This window comes from Macrosteles quadrilineatus, unplaced genomic scaffold (genome assembly GCF_028750875.1).
Source record: "Macrosteles quadrilineatus isolate MER2022 unplaced genomic scaffold, UCM_ALF_1.0 Scaffold_3__2_contigs__length_128488019, whole genome shotgun sequence".
Lineage (NCBI taxonomy): Eukaryota > Metazoa > Arthropoda > Insecta > Hemiptera > Cicadellidae > Macrosteles > Macrosteles quadrilineatus.
Window position 1 is genome coordinate 32,233,366 of NW_026542596.1, and position 26,758 is coordinate 32,260,123.

Consider the following 26,758-nt stretch of genomic DNA (forward strand, 5'->3'; position numbering starts at 1 on the left):
AGCTATGGGATGAGGGTGAAAAATAAAAACACACTTATGTATATATACTGATTAATGATAAAAATTAATAAACCTGATGAATCTTCAAATCTAAGCGCAAATTCTGCTCAATATAATCTGTTTTAACAGTACCACCTATGGTTGGATTGCAAGGTTTTATTACAGAACACAAGTGGTATAAAAAAATCTAAATGCCAAAATTTTTGTAAGTAAAATAAAATAAAATCGTCTAAACTTCAGTCCACATTTCTTGTCCTGGTGGATCCAATTTATTTATAAAATTTTAGTTCAAATAAAAAAATCAGGATGGAATTACTAAGAAATTAAAATCCCAACCAAAACCAATAATATCTTGGTTTATCATGATTCTCTGAAACTAGTAGTTAGTATAAAACATGAGGAACTTCAACCTTACTCAGTAAAAAATGCAACTGACAGCCTTTTCAATTGAAGGTTTAAGCTGGGAACGATGTTATCTTCAGATGCTTTGAAGGAAACATTATAATTTAGTAGGTAATGCAAAACTGTTGCTTGTTCAAGGTTGGACTCTTTTCTATTTAGGTAAACTTGCTATTTTTACTGTGATTATATTTTCATAGTTTATAAATCGTAAAAATCTTCCTACTTTGAATTTTTATGTTTGCCCTCTTATTTTTCAATAGGCTCCTGTGACATTTTGCTTCAAGAAACTTCCAGAAGCTATTTATATAATGTTATGGTTAGTTTCAAGGAAATAAAAAAGACTCATGAAGTATATTTACTCTGAAGTGGAACAAATTTGCCAAGGCTGCAGACAAGCAATCAATGGCTGTTGCAGCTAAATGTGTATACATTTGTTTTGGAAATAACAAATTGAAAAACAAAAAAAATCATTGAAATAAACCAGCAAAAAAATAATAGTTTATATAAAATGTACCAGTAATAATCTGCTGTTTTATTAATTTTTTCTCTTACGACATTTTATATATTTTGTGCTATTGTTAGCTTAGAGTAAACCAAGGACAGAAAAAAGATTATAGCAATTTCTGTAGAGTGACCTAATATTTGATTACTGAATACAAACAAAAAATTTGTAGATTTGTATTTTTGTTCAAACATGTTGAAAAATTAACATTTTTGTCAAAAACTAAACAAACTAAAAAACAAAAAAATTAAAAATCCACCCAGGCAGAACTGGATTGAAGAGTGAGAGTAATAAATCAAAAGGTCTGTCAGATGAGGGGAGGGGTGGGGACCTGGGGACCGGTTTGGTGGTGGAAGGGTGAAATGTAGGGTAAGGGTAGAACTCACCTAGTCTCCCTATCTTGCACTATATTGGTGAACTCTGCCTCGACAAGTTGGCCGTCGTAATAAGTGATTTGATCTTCAAACGGATACTCATAGCCCTGCAGACACTCACACTTGTAGCCTCCGGTCCAGAAGCCCCGGCCTAGGATAGGCACACACTACAACAAACACATATGTCAACTCCACTGGCCGCCATAGTATTGAGGTACGTGCTTTGCTGGCTTAACTTTTACTTGCATGATCTAATTTTATAAGTTGCAATAACGCTTCTGCTCCGACAAGTGCGCCGAGTGAAGAAAGTGAACAAGTGGACAAAGTGATGTGTGAAGTGAAGTGATCAAACCTGGTGGATTACAGTGAAATTACGGCCGGAAACTGTTAGTTAAGTGTTAACTTTTAAAATACATTGTTAAAAATAATGGTGATTTGTAGAAATTACAAACTAAAATATTTTATAGGACTTTGAAAAGGGATAGAGTTCTGTTAGTTTACTTGTAAAAATTAGAGAAAAAGAGTAGGTTTAACAGATATATTGAGAAACTCTAAAGAAGTCTTATATGAGAATGAAATAACAGTTTTATGCTATGTCACCCTTTACCATGTATCCAACAGTCCTTGGACCCTAATTTAATCAGATAAGCTAGCTGGACTCCATACCTTTAAAAAAAATCCGAAAGATTAAAAATACTGTTAATTTTTAAATAAAAAAAATGCAATTAAAACATTTTATAGTCTCTAGATGTAAAACAAGGCCATCTTAAGATAACGTTAGGGATTTAATACACTTACATAACTCACATAAAATATTTTAAAAGAAAAACAAACTTAAACTCACATAAGAAGTTTTGCGATCACACTTGTGTGTGTCTTTGAAAGCATTAGGCACATAATATTCATCTGTGCATTGGTTGATATCAAGCTGGGTCAGATCCATCCTAACTGCTACAACTCCCCTGAAAAAATACAAATTATAAAACACATAACATTAGTATTGTTGACAGTTATAATACATTATTAATTATAAAAATTCAAGAATTGTATGTATGAGTTAATTACTCAGTAATTTAAAGTACAAAGTAAACCACAACCTTTTAATGTGTCGTTAAAACGTGATAAAAAGTTAAAAATTAAATAAACAAAATAATAACCCTGAATTTTAAGCTATTCCAAATGTTTAAAGGCTTGTTAAACATTGTTGCACAGAAAATCAAACTATTTTTACAAGACTATTAACAATTTTTTAAATATTTTAAATTGGTGACAAGATCCGTAGTGAAGTAAACAAGTTAATATGGTAATGATAGTAAAACTTGTGCAGCATATTTTGTTGTGAACAAACATACAACCTAACTTTATTGGTTGGCTGGTTAAAAAATGTTAAAAATAAGGAAAACTGTAAGAGCTAGATAACAATTATATTTGAATTTACAATAACACAACACTTACTTAAATTCCAGTTTAACTTTCAAGCTGTCCCAGCCAAAAAATGGTGCAGCGTAGGTAATAAACCATTTTGGAACTTTTCCATAACAATCAAAGTACGGAGTCGTCCAATACCCGTGGTCTAAGTTGGCAGCTCTGAAAAGTAAAAAAACCTGTTTAATTTGTTTGGTACCTAATAATTTGACACAAAGAACAATTTATTTATTTTTTCGTTACCCAACATAAACTATGTACAGGAATAGCTTGACAAAACAGAACAAATATTTTTCTAAAATATCACAACTTAAAAATATGCAGTCAGACTTAACATGTGAAATTACTAGGACATGACAAATTCATGATAAAATAAGTAGACGCTAAATAGGTTCAGTAGGAAAATAAATAGTTGACATACAAAAAAAAAGATTAATAGGCTAAATAAAAAATGCTAATGATAACTAGTAGTTAGAATTTGTAGAAGGGACATTTTTATCGCTAAAAAAGTACTTCACAGTGGCAGATTAATGATTTGATTATTTTTTTAGGGATAAAATTACATGTATAATCTCTTATTTCTATGAGATACAAAAAATATACTATCATTACACAAAAGGATTAATCTCGTAGAGAATGAATCACAAGTAGGCCAAGAAAACTGAAAATTACAAGTTAAACCTTTGATAAAAATAACGCATAAATAATTAAAGACACTCCCATACTTAATGCTGTAGATTTAAACAATTAATCTACAGTTTTGGAACAACCTGTAGTTGAAGCTTGTAACAAAGTACAAGGACCTACTGTAAAAACCCAAATTTAAAAAATCCAAAAAATATTATTTTATACAAGTTTGAGAAACTACACTGATGATTTTTTCCGATAAATACAAAATATTTCCAAAATATTTTATTTTACAAAACTCTATAAATTACACACCTGTAAAAATTAGGATAGTGCTCGTATTTTTTCATAAACTCTCCCGTCTCATTAAATCTGATCTTAATTTTCATGTAAAACTTTTCCAATGAATCAAAGTTGGTTGACCACCGTTGCTTCAAGAACTGAAACCATTGCTCCCTAGTGTACACTTCATCTGAAACAAATGCAATTATTTATGTACTTAACAGTAAGAAATAAACGATGTCAGACAAAAATTAACAGTTGTTTAGTAAGCAAGTCTTCGCTGTATTAGAAACAATTAATTGTTGACTAATAGGGTTAAAATAAATGTTATGAAACATTTACTCTTCATGAAGTAAAAAATCCAACTAAAGATTATGAATATGAGGTAGGACGTGGATCACCATAGTTCGTAAACACAAGGGTTCCTTTGTATTTATACTCAAATAATTTCTATAAGTTACCTATTTACCTACCTTGGCCTACCTATTTTGGCTATGAAAAAATGCAGAGAGTTAGTGAAGTAAACTTTTAAAAATTAATCAAACCAAATTTAATGCACTTAAATCAAGGTAAAATTTACAAAATTGCTTTAAGTCTATAAAACAACTGTCTAAACATTACAAACTCTAAAACAATGTACATAAAATAGAAATAGCCTACCTGATTTATTAAGCCTAGCCAAATCTTCCATCTTGAACTTCCGTGTGTTGAGCTCAGTTTTGTAAGCGTAAGGGGCAAAGAAAGTTCTGTTTGTGAACTTATTTCTCTCCCAATAAGTTCCCGCTGCCCATATCTTGCTGTCGCCCATAACTAAGGCTAGGGTCTCCCCCATCATTTGGTCTTCGGAAAGAGGTTTGTCAGCGACCCGTTTACCTGAATACACTTCTTTCGGGTCGGCTATCTGTAAAATTAACAAATTATTATTAAGGAATAATGATATAACAAATAAGTGCTAGATTCTATTCAAGTTTGTGAGGATAGTAGGCTTACCTGAATGGGAAAGAGACCAATCTGACACAAGAAACACAACAATTTGCACTAAGTTATTAAGAAGAATGTTAAAACATTCAACTGTCAATGACAGCATTTTCCCATTCAGGTAAGCCTGTTATCCTCTCAAAAATCCTAAGAAAATATTAGATTTTTTTAGGGATGGACGGGATTGAATTTTTAGTTCGGGACGAGACGGGACGGGATTTTTATTTCCTTCCCGATTTTCGGGACGGGACGGGACGGGATTTTTTTCTGTGCATAAAAAGAAAGTACTGTATTGCAGTTACCAAAAAAAGACATACAAAATCAATTTTTACCATTTGTGGCACTGATCTATAAAAACCAAAAAATGGGTAACAATTTACAGGTACCTATAGTAACTTGTGACTCGCGGGTCACGGCGCGATCGTCGGTATGACTCGCGGTCACGACGCGATCGTCGTCATGACTCGCGGTCACGGCGCGATCGTCGGTAGGACTCCGCGGTCACGGCGCGATCGTCGGTATGACTCCGCGGTCACGGGGTTATCGTCGGTATGACTCGCGGTCACGGCATGATCGTCGGTATGACTCGCGAACACGGCTCGATCGTCAGCATGACTCCGCGGTTACGGCGCGATCGTCGTCATGACTCGCGGTCACGGCGCGATCGTCGGTATGACTCGCGGTCACAGCGCGATCGTCGGTTTGACTCGCGGTCACGGCGCGATCGTCGGTATGACTCCGCGGTCACGGGGTTATCGTCGGTATGACTCGCGGTCACGGCGCGATCGTCGGTATGACTCGCGATCACGGCTCGATCGTCAGCATGACTCCGCGGTCACGGCGCGATCGTCGTCATGACTCGCGGTCACGGCATGATCGTCGGTATGACTTGCGGTCACGGCGCGATCGTCGGTATGACTCGCGATCACGGCTCGATCGTCAGCATGACTCCGTGGTCACGGCGCGATCGTCGTCATGACTCGCGGTCACGGCGCGATCGTCAGTATGACTCACGGTCACGGCGCGATCGTCGGTAGGACTCCGCGGTCACGGCGCGATCGTCGGTATGACTTCGTCTCCTGCGTTCGCGGACCTATCGCTCGCAATAACGGCGTTATCGGCACTCGCGAAGCGGAAAAATCGCCGACGATCGGACCAAATCCCGTCCCGAAAAATTCCCGAGTCAAATGTAATCCCGTCCCGATAATCGGGAATATTTTTTTCCCGAAAAATTCCCGAAATTTCGGGACCCGTCCATCCCTAGATTTTTTTGTAAGTTTAAGGTTTGAGATTTAAGAAAATATGTTGTAAGGTTTACATAAATATTTATGCAGTAGATCATCAAAGTTCAAGTAGATAAAGTTACGCATTATTATAAACAACATTAACACACCAGATTAAATTAAATACCCCCGCCGCAGCAAACCTGCAGACTAAGCGAATTTCCATTTGCCTGATTGGATTTACACTAAAATGTCTATTTAAAAATATAACATTTATTTCCTTTTTAAATAGTTTAACAAGTACTTAGGTTTGCTGCATCAGGGAGGGTGAAACTATTTTTTTGTAAAATGTTAATAGTTAGTAAGAAATAAAAACATTTTCCAAATTTAATCAAAATATGTTCATAAACAAGCAAACTACAACCGTTTACTTGTTCTCCATAAGAATAACATAGGAATTTTAAATTTACATTTTTTTGGAATTTTCTCCGTAACCATTAGGCGCATAATAACGCTTCAATATACTAAATTATTTGTTTTTTTAAGCTCTACAAAATGGTTTGGAAAGAAATTGCTAAATTTTATGTTTTTTGGGTCAAAAATGGGGAAACCTATTTTTACCCCATAAAACCCCCCGTAAACCCCCGTTCCCATAGTCCGATCATGCTGGTTCGCGAACTCGTTAGAATAAATGTAGGTTTACACGTTTATACCAAATTTCATCAAAATCGAATAATTTTTGCTCGAGTTATTGTGCTAACGGACATATATATATATATATATGAATTTGAACGGATGGTGTTTTTGGCCTCTAGGGACCTTAAAAATGAAAAAAAAGTCTGCCCCGCGTCCAGGTCTTACTATGAGTACTACGGTAATAGCTTATTCCCTATATGGGAAATTCGCTAAAAAAGTACATACAAATAAAAATAAATGAAGAAAGATGTAGGAAAACAGACACAAATAAAATATAAGGAATGAAATTAATGAATATAAAATCACAATCAAAACTAACCATAAAAAAATGTAAAATCTAAGCCTTCCCTCTTAACAATTTTATAAAAATCTATTAAAAAAATTATTGATTGTGTATTCCATACCTGTAAAAAGGCACTGATGAAATTTGCTAATCTCAACGCCATTTTTGCTTCATTCGCAAAAAATTCCTCTGCACCAAAACTCACGTCACCATGAAGAGATAGATCTTCTTTTCTATATCTGTAAAACGAACAAGTACAACGATTTAAAATTTTATCAAGGAGCCTAAAAAATAGATGGTGGCTCTATCCAACTACAGTACATCCATTTTCATTTTAAAACTGGCAACCACATGGGGATGGAAATTCTAGTACTATCAACTATTAAATTGTTTTAACTTAAGTTTAACCACTCACTTTCTGCAAGTGTTTTTGTTGACTCCCAGTATAAAGTTTAACGCTTGGTCCACATTCATCTTCTTAGTGTGTAGGGACTCGGGGCCGGTGGAAGCGTTGCGATACTCGTAGAACATGTCCATGTACTTCTCTCTCAGATAGGTCGGCGACTTGTTCCACTGGATCGGAAGTTTATGTCTCCCTGAAAAGTAGTTTGCATACAATATTGCCTTCAACTGTCTTGGGTCCCATGGAAAGAGTTAATAGTTAAAGATTACAAGTTCAGGAAATATTATTGTTTTATACATAGCTTGATGTTTGAAAAAGAAATTTGTTACGGTTAAATGAATTCCTTATCAGCCAAGTGATTTTCAATACTAGAATTTATATTATTTTTGGTTGCATTAGGGGAAAAAACAAAAACAAAATCACTTAATAGAAAATTACCTATTAGAAAAAAGTCTTCAAATAAAAGAGCTGACAAAATTGTAGTTTTTATTTAAAGATATTTTGTAATATATGCTAATCCATCCTAAATAAAATTATAGTTTTGTCTGTACATTGCGTAGAATCATGTAGTTTTTGGATATTTTTACGTATCATAGCCTAAGAAAGCCTGAGTGTCTTTAGCCACTAAAATATGGCCTCACTACTTTGTAAATAAAATAATGGACGTTCAAAAACCCAATTTTGTGTGATTTTTGTCAAGTTTTCTCAATGTTTTGTCAATGTTTACCACATCTGGATTTTCAACCATCTGGATAGGGTCCATTCCCACCCCATTGAACCGGATCGGTGTTCTACTGTATGTATACTAAACATCATTTAGTTAAACAACATTTTGCACTTTCTTTCTCCATTGAGTTAATTTTCACAACTTTTTGCACAACTATATGTTACGAATAAATTCAAGTTTAGCAATGGTGAAAAAAATGCTTACATCCAATTTTGGAACAGTCGAATCCGTTGTAGTACTGTTCGGCCGTGGCTCTCTCCACTACTTCACCCAGGAAAGGTCGACGGACCACCGTGGGAAGTCTATAACCCGGCTGACATCTACATTGGTAACCTCCTCGACGGAAACCCCAGCCGTGTAACGGTTCACACTATGACACAACACACATAGAGAAGAATGATCTTTATATCCAACTAAACAAATTGATAATCTTATCTCAAAAAGTTAAAATACATCTGATAGGACTTGATTTATAATCTTGGTCAGTTTTCATTTTCTTTTTATTTTATTGATGTTGAGAAAATGTTTTTTTTTTTTTTGTCAGCCTAGTTTTAGGAAATTTCAGTGATTAAATTGTACATGTATAGCCTAGTGATTCTTGTTATTGTTAAAGTTGTGGATACAAAATTTGAAAAAAAAAACAGTCCTTCACATAGGCTAATTCCTTCAATTTATACCCATAAAGTAATTTAACTAGTCTTGAAGAATGATATTCAAGAATGATTATTTGTGAAAAAACTAGTAAACTGTGTGTGTTCTGTAACTGGAAAAAAGTTCATTCTGTTATACCTACTGTTTATTGTAAAACCACTCCTGAAGCTAATAATGAATCAAATGAAAATACAAATCACTTACTGTCGGGGAAATAAATATGTGCACTCGAGTTTGAGCCTAAATATCTCTGAGATGAATTATCAGATTTTGTTGAAACAAAAATTAAATGTAAGTTTGTTTAAATACATTTTACGTGGTAACAATTTAAAAATTTTCCGTTTACCAGAAAAATTTATATAGTTGAAAGATCCTAAAAAGTACCGGTTTTTAAGGAACTCTGCACTAACACTGAACTTTAAAAATTAATTGTAAACAAACCACTGAGCCAATCTTTCTGAAATTTTTATGGCTTATTGGTAGGTTTATTGTTAACATTTCCATGCATTTTAAAATTTTTACTCACAATAGTTTTTATGCTGCTGTTAATTTTTAAAACCTATGCTAACATCGTTAATAAGACGCTAAAAATTTCGTTCAAAATACCATCGTGTTTGTCGTGACACAAGAAATAACACCAATATGATAGATTTATAATGCGAACAAAGGTGTTTTTTAAACAGATTTATATTTGTAAACAAAAATTTCTCCCGCGACTGGCAGCGGGCCGCCTGGTGTGCGTACGATATTTCCCAGCCGGGCGGGAGCGCGGCGAATCTGCGACGTTGCCGATGTGTACCTGGCCAGTGGCCACCACACTGACATTGCATGGGCAGCCTATTCACTCACGGCAAACAACTTTGAAAATCAATATTAAGCTTCTGCCTTAATTTTTCGATCGTTGGAAACATTTTTTGCACGTAAAAATCATATAAGTACCTTCGTATCGCTCCCACGGTAAATTGGTCCACATTTATCCTTGTTCCGATGTTAAAACAATTGGCCACATGATCATACACGGGATAACGTTTGTCACAGCACTTTTCTTTTTCCGCATGAAAGAAACAAATCGCACTAACTATCATCTGTATTTCACCATCGAAAAAATTCCGGCGAGGAGCCATTTTCGAATAGATGTTACCGACCGGTGTAAAAATCTAAGACGAACTGGTTAGCTTGGTTAGTCATCTCTCATAGCGACCATAGTTCAAGAAAGGTGGGAGCTAATGTTTACATTCCATTACTCATCGGATATTCCAGCTGAACGCAACACTTCCCGGAAAGGGTGATGACCGCTCCGATTTCTACTCTCAGTTGTATATTTAAAAGTGGCAAATTAAAGAAACCATAACATAAATACTGGTGGAAAATATTTACTTGGCGTTTAGCTGTTATAATTTTTTAACTAGCTCAATCAACACAAAACAGTTGGCTTGTTGCTTGTAATACAAAATTAATTTTTCATACCACCATAGTTAACTTATTATAATGTATTTGTTTCATGACTAGTTAATTAGAATATATTGTTAGTAAATTTATGTAAATTTCAAACTAAATATTGATATACACAGTTGTTTGCCGTGAGTTAATACCGATGCAATGTCAGTGTGGTGGCCACTGGCCAGATACACATCGGCAACGTCGCAGATTCGCCGCGCCCCCGCCCGGCTGGGAAATATCGTACGCACACCAGGCGGCCCGCTGCCAGTCGCGGGAGAAATTTTTGTTTACAAATATAAATCTGTTTAAAAAACGCCTTTGTTCGCATTATAAATCTATCATATTGGTGTTATTTCTTGTGTCACGACAAACACGATGGTATTTTGAACGAAATTTTTAGCGTCTTATTAACGATGTTAGCATAGGTTTTAAAAATTAACAGCAGCATAAAAACTTTTGTGAGTAAAAATTTTAAAATGCATGGAAATGTTAACAATAAACCTACCAATAAGCCATAAAAATTTCAGAAAGATTGGCTCAGTGGTTTGTTTACAATTAATTTTTAAACTTCAGTGTTAGTGCAGAGTTCCTTAAAAACCGGTACTTTTTAGGATCTTTCAACTATATAAATTTTTCTGGTAAACGGAAAATTTTTAAATTGTTACCACGTAAAATATATTTAAACAAGCTTACATTTAATTTTTGTTTCAACAAAATCGGATAATTCATCTCAGAGATATTTAGGCTCAAACTCGAGTGCACATATTTATTTCCCCGACAGTAGGTGTCATTCAATTAGTCCGTTGTCAAAAGGTTGTGTTTCTAAGTAATACAATTGTCCGATTTATTTCCTATTTCAATAGCATTAATTTTAATGAGTACTTAGGCTTGCTGCTAAAGGGAAAGTATTTGGAGTTTATTTTAATGAAATGTTGATGGGTTAGTATAAAATAAACAAAAATTGTAATATTTGATTAAAATCTATACCTATAAAATGCAAAGCCCTCACCGACTCACTCTTTACTTTACTAAATCTCCTACTTCCCATTTACCTAGAAGACTAAAGTTTTGTACACTCAATCTTTAGGCATTAAATCGAAAAACTTTTATTCTGATTTGACTTTCGGGCTCCGCCCCAGTGGCATTTCTGGAATTTCCCATGTTAACATTATGATTTTTCATACTTAAAAGGAATTAATAAGTCTTAACAGCTTTTACAATTAATCAAGTTTTTTCTATGACGTTCAATAGCATTAAAAAGTTACAACCTTTATTAACAGGATGCATCACTATTAAATCTTTGTTTGGATTCATTATAACAGCTGTACCGTAATGTACTGGCTCACCCCTTGCTTTGCTGGATACGTTCCACACACAGATCTGTAGTCTATGTGGACGCGCAAAAACAAGGTTAAAAGAGGCCGCCAACCTCTTATTTTTAATAAAAAAAGCTAATTTGAACAAAGCAGCAACAAAAAGCTGTGATACACAATGAGAACTGACAAATACTAAATTGTTGTGGTATTGTATGAATAGTGTAACTTAATTTTATTTTTAAGAGCATAATCAACTTGTTGACTTAATTTTTTCCAAATTTTTCTAAAAAAGAATTGTGTTTTGTTTTCACCAAAAATAATGTCTGAAAAACAGATAGGTGTGTTAATAATTTTAGAGCATTACTAATCAAGTCAATGACTTGGGTGAAAGGAACTAATATTATGGATATGAATGTTTGGAGTAGCCTATGTCAATAACATGAAAACTACTTGACCATTTAATTGAGCAAAGTTTTACCATGAATAGAGCCAATATAATGTCATCTTATATTTTAATACTCTAATAGGGCTTTGCCCTGACAGCTTATTAAGTCCAATGTTGTTCTTTGAAGTAACCATGAAAAGCCACGTGAAATGCCACCCAACACGGTACGGCAATCAACAGTTTTATTAATACTTATGAAGTCAAACGGGGCAAAGCCCGGTAACAGCTAGTTTTTTTATAAAAATTCTTTTATCATGGCTCTAAATGTAACTATTTATTAAGCTTAAACAAGAAAAAAAAGATACAAAACATGTAGAATCATACCTCGGTAGTTTCTTTTTTACAACGAGCCGTATCCGCAAAGTGATTGGGTCCGCTGTTTCCTTGACCTTTAGGACACTGATTGATATCTATCCGATCAAAATCCATTTCCAGGACCGAGATGGCTGTATAACTGGAATCAGACAGGAACGCATATGTAATACAAACTGATAACATACAAAAAGGATCCTAAAGATACACTGCAAGCCAACCAAAATTTTAATAACCTTCAGAAAGTGAAGAATCATGATAAAGCTGAAAGTACATCATTCAAGAGGTTATCTTTTAGTTACAATTATCGATAATCTAATTCATCAGACTTATCATGCTTGACATTGATTTTCTTGGTAAGCCTACTTAAACAATTTAAAATTTCACATAATATCTCGACTTATATTATAAACTGTAATAATTCACGGAAATATTTCATTTTCAGTTTGTGTATGTTTAGTTTTTTCTTACATTAGCCTTATACTTATATTAGTATTTTTCTGTTGTTATCTTACCATCTTCTTTAAAGTTTTTACTGCTAATAACTAGAGGCTTAATGTTCTGTTTTATTACATGATACATCAAAACAAGCTTTCAACTTACGTAGGATACTCTATGTGCCTAAAGCTAGTATGCCGAGGATAAATATCTGCTATCGGAACCACAGCAGCCACTAGCCATTTGTTGGCTCGGCCGCAGTCAAAGTACGGGCGGGTCCACTTTACAGGACCAGGTACCTCATCGGCTCCTGAAAACCAATAAAAACATTTTCATTTATCAATAACACATAGTGCTACTGTTATTTTAGACACTCTGGATATTTAGGTAGTTTTTGAATGTAATTCATCTCTAAAGACTACTATAATAATGTTTCACTTGTTTCAGAAAGTCTGAAGATTTGGGGACTTGGGTATGGTAATGGGTTCAAAGCTATGGGGATGTTCCAATTAAGAGTTGCCGTCCGAAGCAATGTAAGTACTTAATTTAAAGCAGTGTAAAGTAGACTAATCAATTTGCTATGGAGTAAAATCTTTCAATTAACCAAAATGTGTTTGTATGGATATTAAAAATGTATAATTTTTGGCCAATATGATAAAAACATTTTTTTACAATTTTTGTAAATCTTTTTACATGTGTTCTGTGATTGATGGAGCCCATAAAACAGAACAAACATCTTTAACAACTCTGGGATTTGTCAATATGTTTGTGCAGCAGAAACGTACCTATAGTGTGGTTTTACTGACATATTTTGGCTACACAGCTGAATACCCAAGTATAAAAGGAACATCCACAAGTTGTCGCCAATGGCTGAATCCACTTAACTTTAGGCCTAGTTCAGCGAGTTTTCTACAAATAACTTATACCACTTTGTTTGCAGCTCAATTATAGTAGGCCCCGGTGGAAACTCACCCGGGGGTCCGTGGAATGTGAACGTTTCATTTGTGTTGTTTGCATACCGAATCTCCACTTGGTAAGTAGTCTTAGTGTCGTGTCTGCGCTCTACCTTGTCCGGCAGCCAAGCTTTGAACCTAAACATTACAACATTAATGCTTGCTACAGCAGTTGAGTTACGTTAGTTTATCATAGTAATGCCAGAACTTGTTCTGTCTGATTTTCACCATCCTCACAATCTTAGATCTCGCTTCTGTCAAAATTTGCTACATGTCACAGTTTTTATATCAGATTCTATTAGATTTGGATCAGTTAAGACCGGATATGTCAGTGTCAGTTTTGCTTTTCTTCAATCGTGTTTATATTTTTAAAGCTAGATAGAGTTGAACTCTAATTATCTGATTCGCCCATTATCAGAATCGCTTAGAAAAGTTAATAAAAAACACTTTAACCACAGTAATAAGAATCATTATTAGAGAAGGGAGAAGCCGTGAATTGGGGAAAAATCAAACACCTCTTTGGATCCCGGGAAAATCGTCATCACTTTCTGTGATCACAACTAAATCTTCAATATCTTTGCAGTCGTCTAGACCTGATCAACTCCCACAGTCATGGAAATTTTTCATCTTTTTCTGTGATCATAGCAAAAACTTAAACATCTTCCTAAGTCATGTAGAAATCACCTTCGTATCCCGCGTTCATGGAAAATCATAATAATTGTCCACCACAATTACAGTAAAAGAGTGGTTTTTCGATCACAAATTGTTTGCTGACTTTTTCTGCGATCGGTATGGTAAAAGCTCTCCATAACTCTGCGTATTTTCTGTAAAATATCCTGAATTTTGCCAAATGTTTTTATTAAGCGAATGGGGTATTATCTGTGTAATTGATTCAGACAATTCAAGTTCTACTGTAGCGTAGCTTCATTATACATTTTTAAACAACTGTGTTTAAGTATAGGCCTACTGTTTGTAACTGTATTCTAACATAAAAATTGATTTGAAACCTGGCTACAACACTGGTCAGCGTATCGATCACTAACATTACAAGTCACTGATTTTCTAGAATGTGCAATGTCGAATAGGATTGAGAATAAAATGTCGAATTCAGATTTCAGTATAGATGAACTACCGGTACGTAATAAAACATCTGACTAGTTTACGTTTAGTTTGGTAGTATTCAATATTTTCTGAACCTAGATAAATTGAAGTATAGTGTTAAAATCAAAAACACTGCATGACATACCGTATGTTCACTCAAAGTGTCAACAACTTGACATGTTATGAGATGCAACGACCAGAAAGATTTACAATTGTGAACATGGTGACTATGAAGGACTAACATTTAAAACACAATAAGTAAAATACAACTAGACCTACACCAATCTGGCTAATCCAAACCAACTGTTATAATTTTTCATGGAATGGAACCAAATAAATTGCCAATAGCTTAAAGTGATTCATTTTTGCCGTTTGGTTAGTTCTATTATCAGGTCGTGGTACAGTGAGATAGGTGGCAGGAGACAATCACTAGATTTTCCATAGCCTACCCATTTACAGGAATAAAATTATTTTGTAGGTTTTCAAAGTAATTTTACAATAATATCAGCTAATCTAAACGGTTTGTTAATTTAAATTTGAACTAGGTCCGTTTAAACAATGTTTGCCAACTTGTTTGGTTTACCAGAAATCTGGTGTGTTAAATGATAAACTAACCTTTAACTAAACTGCTGCAGCCCTATTGTATAGATAACTTAGTAGGCTATTTTATATAATCAAAAAGTAACTAATTTCTGGTGTATGACACTTTACATGCAGTTAATCCATCTATTAACTATGCATATTGTTCTGTATAGGATAATTAAAATTGGTGGAATGTAGTTAGCTTAGTATTTTTATGCATGCTAAGTCTTAAAATAATTGTTACCTAACCATTTTAAGTTGGCAATGGTTCGTTTTACATGGTACAAAGGTTAATATAGGCATGAAATATTAACCTTAGAAATATCCATTTCGTGACCACTGTCTCATAAAATCACTGTAGGGTGAAGTGGGGTAAGTGTAACCCCGTTTTGGCATAGTTCAGCTTTGACCTCAAATTGCCATCTTGTTATACATGATATAGTTCTGAAAATTTGTATGCATAAACTTTGACTAATGGGCTTTAAAACAATATGGATTGTTATTAAAAAATAAAATATTTTTTGGTAAAAAAAATTCCTAAAAATTTTGCGTTTTGTGGTTACACTTGCCCCAGGGTTAGGGGCAAGTGTAACTCCTGCCTGTTAAAAATATATAAAGCATTGAAAAAGAGACATGGGGCAAGTGGCCAGATTTCAAATCTTTTGCTGATTCCAAGACTTTTTGACTTATTAAAATATCTTAATTTTTACTCAAATTACGAACTTTTTTGTGAACCTCTTCTCGCGTTTTGTGAAAAACGCAAAACATGCAAAACCTTATTACTGTTAAAACATAAAAAACACAACAAACATTAAATGGTACTTACATGGTTTTTATGTTGTTTAACATGTGTAGAATAAATCTCACAGTAATATTGTTTTTTTATTGACATTTGGGCAAGAAAATCCTAAATTATAAAACGGGGTAAGTTTAACGTAAAATTTATATAATCACTTAACAGTTCACTCACAAACAATTATGTTTTTCTTCTCAAACCAACTTAACTCAGTAACAATATGTGTCAAATTTTACCTTATCTTCTAAATTCCTAATTTTATATTTACAACAAAGTTTTTTTTCTTTACTGGATATTAAATGAGTTACACCCTGGTTACACTTGCCCCGAATCCAAAAAGCCACTTGCCCCGACTGCAAAATTTCAGGGGTAAGTGTAACCACGCTTGTAAAATCTAAACAATAGGAAATAAAACAGATCTGAAATTATATTCAGATTCTACATGCAAAAATTAGTTCCTAAACCAAAAACTGTCAAATTTACATTAAAAATGTGAGTATGAAAAATTGTCAAAGTTTGAGGTCGGCACTTGCCGATGGAGTGGAAATGTAAGCCTTTGTTAAACATTCGAAAACTATTACTTGCACATATTTTATATGCATTCTTAAAGCTAAATATAACAAAGGAAGGTCCAAATAATAAGATATGATAGTATTTAGGTCCAAAATTATCTTATCAGTTGAGTGATAAGCCGTGGTTACACTAGCCCCCCCCCCCCCCGTTACTCTTACCCACTTCACCCTATATATTTTTTTTTTATTTGCTAGAATATTAAGTTCGAAATTTTAAACAACGTGGGCATACCAAATCCAGATTGTATGTAGATGTTTTATAGGATAAACTACAACGTGTACGTTTAAATATATAGGCCTACCTAAGTGTTTTAATAAATAGGTACCTACATATCACTAGAGTATTAGAGTATTAGTATAGATATCAAAGTGAGCTGACTTAAATGATTTTTAGTAGGTACTGTATGAAGCATGCTGCTTGAAATATGCTGAATTATAGATCTATGTTAGTTTAGAGAAAACATTTTACAAAATTGAAGGTTGTTTAAGTTATTAATTTATTTAAAACAGGATGATAAAATTGCTTATACACTACATTTTACTTCTTATGATAGGCCCAATAATATTCAGTATCTTAGCATTAATAAGCATTAGTTTGGAAGGGGGAACACCAAATAGGCCTAAGTTAGTTTCTTTACACACAACGTTAAAGTAAAATGCTAAAATTTGTTTACGATCACAGAAAGAACTTGGCTTACCATTCATTTATTCGGTAATAATCTGATGTGTAGTCATCGCTCAAACTGTCATTGGGAATGGCACCCAAATCTTTTACGATGAATGTGTTTAGAGTAGATATCCTTTCTAGATGAATGGGATCATTGAAGTCATCAGCGCTGAATTGGAACAAAAATAAAGTGAGTGTTGCAATACAATAGTTACAGTAAATTAAAGAAGAAATACACTGTTGACATCTGTTGATTAGAGCGAGGTCGGGTGAAAGAAGGGTGAAAAAGTGTTTTTTGTTTGTAAAATGTGAATAATTTATACCTAGTATGAAATAATTGCTTTTTCCAAATTTGATCAAAATACGTACATAAACATGCAAACTACAATAGGGCCTAGTTTACTTCTTCTCCGTAGGAATAACATGAGAATTTTAAATTTTAAATATTTTAAAATGTTCTCCGTAAGCATTAGGCGCATGATAACGCTTCAATATACTAAATGATTTGTTTTATTAAGATACAAAATGGTTTGAAAAGAAATTGCTAAATTTTATGTTTTTAGAGTAAAAAAGGGAAAAACCAATTATCACCCCCTTTAGAATAAATGTAGGTTTACATGTTTGTACAGAATTAATCAAAATCAGATCATTTTTGCTTATTCCCTATATAGGAAATTCGCTAAAACTCGGCCCAGGCTTGTATAAGTTATGGTAATAATAACTCAGACTTTAAGAGGTTGAGGGGGTCTTCTGTGAATATATTTTTGATAAATAATCACAAACCATTCATCCATGTTGATTGGCAGTTTTTGTTGAATAGGCCTATGCCATTTCGAACTCATATTATATTCATATTCAAACATCTTTATTCATCATAAGTCATGTACATTGGTGGTACAGTGAATAGTGTCAGAATACTTAAAATAAAAATACTATATCTATGTATGGGAGGTGGAAAACTCCTCAAAAGAATATAGGCTAATGCTAAATTTATTAAATAATCTTTTAGAATTTTCTTGAATTTAGATAGGTTTGTTTCTTTTTTACCAATTCAGGGACAAATTTTAGAAACTCGTAACCAGCGTATGAGGGTTTTTTTCTCAAAAAATTTTAATTTGTGAGGCTGGACAAACTCTCTTCTCTTCCTGAAATTATAAGAATGTACTGAATTTATTACTTGCTCACATTCATTTTTTCTTTTGCAATAAGAATTGTTTCATAAATATATTGCCCATAAACTGTAAAAATTTGTAATTTCTTAAAATGTTCTTTTGCCGAATCATCTCGTTTAAGCTTAAGCATAATTCTGATAGCCTCTTTTTGCCGCTTCAGAATGCTATCCATATTAAATTTTTTTGTTGACCCATATACTGTAATGCTAAACCGAATGAAAGATGAGAGTGGATGTGAGCAAAATATATACTTTTTAGGGTTTTCAAATTACAATAAAAGGACATATTTGACAATGCATAAATTCCGGAGTTAGTTTTGGTCAAAACTTTTTGTGTGTGTTTATCCCAATTCAAATTTTCATCTATTGTTAAACAAAGAAAGTTGATCAGATTTTCCTTTTGAATGTTATTTGAGTTGTAAATTATTGTTGGCTCTTTTGTAATTTTGTTCTGAGCTGTTCTGAAATTAATAAATTTTGTTTTTTGTGAATTTAATAATAAGTTATAATTGTAGAAATAGTTTCCAATAGCCTATTCTCTAATTCTACATATGTAAACTGTGATTGCTCAGAAGAAATAAATTGCCTAAACTATATAGGTAGGCCTACTGGGTAATCTTAATTATGTAATCTCTAGTCTTAATCTGATGGGGGGGATGAAATCCCAGCATTAGCCTCTTATTAATAAATACTAGTGGTCGTCCAGTGGTCGAAAACTCAACGAAAATATGTAATGTACCCGCATCGAATATTGGATACCGAAGTAGACATTCCATCTATATGGACCAGTTGTCGCCATTTTTTTATTAAAAACATGTAGGCCTAGTGTTGTTGTGTAAACCAGTCACAGAAGGCCTATGCAAGTCTATAAAATTAATATTTTCTATCTCATTTTTTGTTGCTGACAAAGTTGGTGGATCATAACAGTTAGTTGCTATAGCTCTTAATAAGTTATTCCATAAGTTTGACTTGGTAAAAATCATCGTGTATTCAAGGTAAATTAGTCATTTAGATCAGCGCAATCTGTTGGTGGCCCACATCAACTACGACGAATTTAATTAAAATTGGTGACAACTTTAACATAGGGATGGAATGTCTACTGAAGTAGTAAGTCAAAGCTACAGGCTTCTCTATTTTCATACCACACTGTAAATAAAACATGTGATTGTAATTTAGGCTATTCTATTTTTTTTTATTTTTCATTGTTATTTCGTCACCAGGAAGGCAACCCGTAAAGCCTATGTTAATTTTTTTAAATTTCAAATTCATTTTTTGTGCTTATATTTTAAGAGCCTATTTTAGTTTTTAAGGAATTTCCGTATAGGGAAGTAGAGCTATTACCGTAGGTTAGACTTAGCCCCGGAACCGATTCACTTTTTCATTTTGATGTCCCTAGAGGTCAAAAACACCATTCGTTCAAATTCATATATGAACATACATATGTCCGTGAACACGATAACTTGAGTAATTTTTGTCCGATTTTGATGAAATTTGATTTGAAGGTGTAAAGCGGAATAAACTTGAATGAGTTCACGAACCAGCATGATCGGACCATGGGAACGGTGTTTTACGGGAGGTTTTATGGGGTAAAAATTGGGTTTTTCTCATTTTTGACCCTCTAAACACAAAATTTTTCAATTTCTCTCCAGACATTTTTTAAGAGCTTAAAAAAACAAATAATTTTAGTAGGCTATATCAAAATGTTTTATGCTTTATACCTAATGCCTAAAAGATTCATCGAACTCTGTCAAGCGGTTTCAGAGTCCATAGGGTAATGTACATACTTCCTCTTTTATAGATATAGATAGATAGATGAAGGACGGAAGAATTGAAAACAGCAGTAAGTTATGCCAAGGTTGTATTAAGGAAATAATGAATTTGAAATGGACTATGCTAAAGCTAAGTATCGTATCGAAACATAACCTATCCCAACTTGCATTAAGTTTATTCTGCTCAGAATTAGTTAAGTTACCGGTAGTTTAAGTGTTGAATTCAGGCGAGCAGTTTAATTTAATGCCATTCCTAAAAAGGGTTATGATATGCAAAAAGACACTGTAGGCGTAAACTTATGACAAGCTAGTTGATAATGGACAGATTGATAAAGGGGGAAACATTTTAGAGAGTTGTGATGTCCCGGTCTAGCCTACATAGGCTTAAAGTAGTTGGCTAGACTAAACATGAGCCTACGCATGGCCTTGTAATGAATTTTAAATTTGGCTAAAGTCACGTTTACAGGCTGGCAGGTTACCTGCCTCAAGTAACTTAACTTGAAATAGGCCTATACTAAGCTTCAAGTTAGGGCCTACCTGCCTGCCAACTGACACAGCTTTAGAATTTTAAACTGCTTCTCAACTGATTATTTCTTAGCTTAAGTTGTTTTTTATGGTATTACCTTTAAGTTAGGCCTAAGTCTTCTGTTTTTTTTTTTTATGTTTCATTGGGTAGACTTCTGTAAGATATCTGTTGTCAAAAACTCAACCTCGAATGAAAATAGGTATCGATCAATAGGCCTATGTCGATTTTTCAATATCTCGATTGTTTTGTTTCATTCGATATATCGAATAATCAATATTTTCATTCGGTTGTTTCTGACAACAGATACGGAAGTCTACCCGTTTCATTAAGTTAAAATAGGTCATAGGCTAGGCTATAAGTTAGACTAAGTTAATCAAGAGGAAAAAATTAACTTACCGATATGTCCTAGGTGCAAATTTGGGCATTGTTTTGTTGAAGAACCCTCTGTAAGATGGAGAGTAAGCCATATTAGGTGAAAAATAGATAGCACTGGCATTGATGTAGGGATTCGCAGAAACATCAGCAACTGTTGATAAATAGTAATACATCATTCCCGGATCATATGTATCGTTTATTGCTGGACGTATAAATCTTGCCTGCAAAATATAACTGAAGAAAAATGACCTGGTTAGAGCCATGTTGTGCAAATGGAGTAGGGCAGTCCTATTGGGGAAAACAGGGTTAACATTTACTTCCTTAATATCGGGTTTGTGTGAAACAGAATCCTCAGGTAAATATAGGTCCCCCATATGTTGAATCGGACAATTGTCCCCGGTTACTTTATCCATTCGCATCCTTATTTCGTCAAATGCGTCTCTTGCCTGCCACTCATATTGACAGTACACGCCCACTAGCCCTATAACAACTAAGACAAGCAAGGATGAAATGTACATCTTGAGATGAGCGGCTCTTCTTTGGAAAGGTTATTTTTAAAATTGTATACAAATTCAATCCATATTAACGCCACAATTTATTCATTAATCCAAGCACAAGGATGTGATGTAATTCGTTATCACTGAGCTGAGCAAAATCACGACGGCAAAACACAACAACAAAACAGAAACCACAACACACAGACAAGACAAGTTTGCTGGGCTGACTCAGTTCAGTTGGTTTGGGAGTTGGGACAGTTGGGGTGGGGTGGGATTGCGCCGGCCGATTGCGGTTGACTCGTTGAGTCGTTGACTGTTGGTTGACAGGAAAGCCTCGCCCCATTATTTTTGACAACTTGAGAAAAGATCATTCTTCACAGCTATTTCAATCGAAATTAGACCGCATTCACATACTGTATGAAATGCTAACTATCTTTTATTTTAGGTATTGTGAACAATTTTAAAAATTTGATAAAAGATTTTAGGTAGTTTGATTTTCGAGTCGAACTTATATTCTCAGAATGTAAAATAAAACTATAAAACCTCATCAACTGCGAAAGAGAGTAAGCTGCGATTTTTCAGCAGCCGCAGAGACGTTCATGATTACACCATGATCTCGAGGTAAATGATGTCCTGTAAATCAAGACCAAACTATAACTGTAACCTGTAAAATGATACCAAAATCGACCATATTTCCTGTTTGAAAATTTTAAGCTACCCCCAACCCCCACTACCCCTAAGGGCAAAATTTTTAAAATTTACCATCATTATTGTAGCCCTTCATATTGAAACAGGTTGCCACAAACCGATTTCAAATACCTCAAATAGTTAAAAAGGTAAAGGGGGGTACAAGTTAATTTTCAGCCACCCTCATGGTCATTTGGATTTGATACGTTTTAGGGCACCATTGGCTGATTTTCGTTTTCTTTATGTCAATTGTTTTATTTCGTCAAGATCTGTAAAATGATACCAAACTCGACTATACTTGCCATTTGAAAATTATTAGCTACCCCCTACCCCCGCTACCCCTAAGAGCAAAATATTGAAAATTTGCCATAATTATTGTAGCCCTTCATATCTAAGAAGGTTGCCTTACACAGATTTCAAATATCTTAAAAGGTTGAAAAGTTAAGGGGGGTGCAAGTTACTTTTCAGCCACCCCACGTCCGTGAACGCGATAACTTGAGCAGTTTTCCCCCGATTTTTTTTTTAATTTGGCTTTTAAGGTGTAGGGTAGGAAAACATTGAACGAGTTCACGCACCAGCATGATCGGACCATGGGGACGAAGGTTTATGTGGGTTTTATGGGGTAAAAATTGGATTTTCTCAATTTTGACCCTCAAAACATACATTTTCCTAATTTCTCTTTAAACCACTTTGTAGAGCCAAAAAACAAATGATTCATTATGTTGAAGTGTCTTTTTACTGTTTTTGGCTACCGGAGACTATTCAAAAATTTGTAAATTAAAAATTCCCATTTTATTTTTACGGAGCTTGTTTATGGATATTGCCTATTTTGATCATAATTGGCAAATTTATTGATTTTTATACTAAGCTTGCAATGTTTATCTAAAAACATACTTTTTCACCCTCTATGAAGCAGCAAACCTTGGTACTTGTTAAATATAATGTTATATAAATAGATTTAATTGAAAATCCACTCAGGTAAATGGAAATTCGCTAAGTCGGCAGGTTTGCTGCGGCGGAACAACAGTGCTAGATTGCCACATATTACATTTTCATATTCGTTGACAAACTGCTAATTAAAAATGTTAAAGTACTGGTATATATTTTAATTGAGAATTCTATTCAAACTCAGACAAATTAAGAATGGGAATTGGTATCACGTATCACGATAGGAAAATAAGGCGCTCACTTAAAGATACCCTGTCAATGTTAAGAGTGTTGCAAGGATTCAAATTTTTACTGTGGTATTTTAAAACAAAATTTTAAAATTAAATTGAATCTTTGAAGGAAACTAATTATTTTATATACTAATCGAATAGTCACAAAACATAATAAACCTAAACGTGCAATCATTGATATTTAGTATTTCTATTGATAAAAAAACATCCTATAATTTTTCTATATAATCACCGAATGTTATTTTACAATTAAAAAGTGTTAATTATTACATTATAACAGGTTTTTATTAATTGAAATTCAGACATTATGACTAAAATTACTAACAAGTATCGCACACTAAGGGTGACGAGCACCAAACAGGAGAAAGTCAAACTAATATAGTATATAACTAAAGTAGTAGGAAAATAGTGACTTCATTTGCTACATACACTATTTTAGTATTCTAACTTCAGGAGTGTTTTACGCCAGGAGTATTGTAGATTACTCTTCAGAGAAAATTTAAGGTTGGTGTGCACCAGTGTATAGTTGTGTACTAAACTAGTAAGTTAATGATAAATTTGTGCTAAAATATACTCCTACCCCCTAGTAGGTGTAAGTTATGGAGTATTTCGTTTTAAATAGGGTTAACCATGTATATTGTTTTCAGTAGATTATTTTTTTATGTTAACCATGGATTATGCTGAATAGGCCTACATAGACTATTTATTGAATGCACCAAATGCAGTACGGTTCGTGATAAGAGAGACCCTATTGAAATATTAATTACCTATTACTGTAATTTTTAATTAGTAAAACAAAAATAAACAAAAAAGTAGAAACTAATTTATACATGAAATACTTTTTTAAAATACCACGTTTTTAAACGCCCTGAAAAGTAGAAAATAATTTTAAATATATGGAGAGAATAAATAATACTTGTAAGATTTAAAACAAAAAACGTGGGGCGCATGTAATAGATAATAATAAAGAGGGGTAGCTGTCGATTTGAAACAAATAAATTAACACAGTACATCGTGTATGTATGATTTACATCTATATTTCCTAATTGAGGTTAAAAATAGCTAATAATAATTCAATCTGTGAAGATAATCGTAAATTAGATATTGCATGTGCCCTACGTGTATCGTTTTAGACCCTACAAGGATTTATTCTCTCCGCATATTTATAAATTAATATTTAAATATTAATTTTATAATCAAATTTATAAAAATAAATATAAAAAAGATAAAATTAAATGAAAATGAAATAATTAAACAAATTAACTATTTGAACACGGAGGTTTTAACAATAAAAACCAATTTTCAACACAAAACTCTTGAAGCTTAATACTAATTTGCACTAAACACAAATAAATATTGCAGTATTTCTATATTTTGAGGTAATGTACTGCGTGGGACTGCACAACTAACAGAGTATTCACAGAAACTACAGAAGTTTTAACTAAAGAAGCATCCTGTACTTGAGCTCTCCAAACAAATCTCCAGTAGTAAAATACTTCTGTAGTTGAATACTTCTTGTGTTTTAACTACAGAAGTTTCACTTACTAATGTAGTATATTTTACTGATTTGGTGCTCGTCACCCTAAGATAGAATATAATGCGCTCATTAAATATAGTGAACGATTGTATTAATTTACTAAAATAAGGTGAAGGTTATTATCTCATATGCAGTTCGAAAATTGTAGTTTGTACTTGTAGTTACATGTTTCGGATCACCACCAATTGTCAATCTATCGTAGTACAGGAACATCAAAATCCACATTTTGTAGCTTTGTCAGGTGGACATTTAGTTCACATACACACGACGACACATACGGACAGATAAAATACATTTAAGGAGGGGAGGGGTAACGATTTTACGACATTGCCGCGACCACGAGCGAGAACAGAGCTCATAGTCGCGACAATCGTACAGTACACATCGGTATAATTTAAATATAAATATAAAATTGAAAAAAAAACTAGTTACCTATTTATACTATTATTATTATACACTAAAAGATTAAAATATTTTACTTTTTGTAACAAACTTCCGTGATTCTGCGATTGATTACAAACTAATCAAAGTACCATCATTTTACCATAGTGAAATATAGTTATTTGTGTAACTAGTGGTCAAAGTGGCACTTTGCTGCACACGAGAGCAATGTTTACGCAGGCGAGTGCGGAATGATCTCGAGTGCAGCAAAGGCCTTTTTCACTTGTGTTACACATTATATTTTTCCTACAGTCACTATATAAAGCATATAAATAATTAGTATTTCAAACACTATACAACACGTTTTTAGGTTCAGCTGGCAACACAAATGGTGTCCTAGAGAAAGTAGTACCCGCGGCAGCCCGCGGTCCTTTTCACTCCGCTTCCGCTATTTTTCATCGGCAAGAAATGTGCTCCGCGTTTTGAGAATATAGTTCCGTATGTTTTTGTAGTTTGAAGTGGTTTCCGCGCCTAAAAAAATGCTTTAAAGGTATTTTCTTGTTTATTAAGATTGTAGGAATGTTTTAAAAACGTTTAAAAGAAAAGTCCAGAAAGTTCAGAAATACCGAAACTATAAACACGAAATGACAGGTTAAATCGTAGTTAATAGTCAATCAGCTGCTCATAGTATTATTATCTTTAAGTGTTGCCAACCTATTTCCAAGCGTAGACGGATTACGTGCATACTAGAACCACGCTGTTTCGTGTTGTTTCGTTGGAATCCTGATGTACGGCAAAGTATAAACCGTACGGCAAAGTATAAATATGCAGCAATTAGCAGCTTTCTGTACTATAAACAGTACAAGGAAGCCAAATTTGTCGGGTGACTGTAGGAAAAAACAAATTGTACCACATACGTACATGTTTGAAAGGCATCGGGCGGCAGTGTGACGTATGAATGACGCAAAAAGATTCCCCTTCCACTTAGCCGTCCCTTTCCCGCTCTTTCCGTCCCCGGCCGTCGTATATCCAATTCATATCATTCATTCCGACGCGGGATTCAATTGCGCAAGGTGTTGTGCCGTTGTGCCGTCGTCTTTGATTTCCAATCGGCTGCCGCGCCATGAGTCTGGGTTTGAGGATACCCTTGCGCGTCCCCTTGTGAACCCCTTGTAAAATGTGATCACGTTGACGTTGTCTGCCGCCATTTCCCTTTCGGAGGATTCATTAGATCAGAAAATAAAGGTAAATATAATTTTGAATATATATTGTATATCCTAGGTGTTCATGTATATGTTTGTGATATTCTTGTGTAGAATAGTGCATACATTTTTTTGTGTTCATAAGTTTTGCTAGTGTTCGCAGAATAGTGCGTATTAGACGTTTGCAAATTTTGTGCATAAATGCCGGCCGGTTAGACGCAAGTTCGCGAAGAAATATTT

General features: G+C 33.9%; 2 protein-coding genes across 13 annotated transcripts in view; one reads left to right on the forward strand and one right to left on the reverse strand.

Annotated features, from left to right (window-relative positions):
• LOC128990495 (uncharacterized) overlaps positions 1 to 21,757 on the reverse strand; it is a 37,130-nt gene extending 15,373 nt beyond the window's left edge. Inside the window, exons 1-13 of the mRNA XM_054412869.1 lie at positions 21,058 to 21,757; positions 17,227 to 17,364; positions 13,497 to 13,615; positions 12,690 to 12,834; positions 12,099 to 12,228; positions 8,127 to 8,292; positions 7,208 to 7,388; positions 6,914 to 7,031; positions 4,273 to 4,513; positions 3,646 to 3,802; positions 2,734 to 2,865; positions 2,123 to 2,240; positions 1,291 to 1,445 (exon numbers count right to left, since the gene is read on the reverse strand). Of these exons, the coding sequence (XP_054268844.1) occupies positions 1,291 to 1,445; positions 2,123 to 2,240; positions 2,734 to 2,865; positions 3,646 to 3,802; positions 4,273 to 4,513; positions 6,914 to 7,031; positions 7,208 to 7,388; positions 8,127 to 8,292; positions 12,099 to 12,228; positions 12,690 to 12,834; positions 13,497 to 13,615; positions 17,227 to 17,364; positions 21,058 to 21,554 (2,297 nt within the window). The 5' untranslated portion in view covers positions 21,555 to 21,757. The remainder of the gene's footprint in view (positions 1 to 1,290; positions 1,446 to 2,122; positions 2,241 to 2,733; positions 2,866 to 3,645; positions 3,803 to 4,272; positions 4,514 to 6,913; positions 7,032 to 7,207; positions 7,389 to 8,126; positions 8,293 to 12,098; positions 12,229 to 12,689; positions 12,835 to 13,496; positions 13,616 to 17,226; positions 17,365 to 21,057) is intronic.
• A 4,638-nt stretch (positions 21,758 to 26,395) lies between these two features.
• Positions 26,396 to 26,758, forward strand: part of LOC128988339 (heterogeneous nuclear ribonucleoprotein Q-like) — a 51,777-nt gene continuing 51,414 nt past the window's right edge. For 2 of the 12 annotated variants that reach the window (XM_054409542.1, XM_054409543.1), the window contains exon 1: positions 26,396 to 26,561. The gene's annotated coding sequence lies outside the window, so the exon portion shown is untranslated. The remainder of the gene's footprint in view (positions 26,562 to 26,758) is intronic. The other 10 variants (XM_054409538.1, XM_054409545.1, XM_054409539.1 and 7 more) reach the window with 8 other exon arrangements.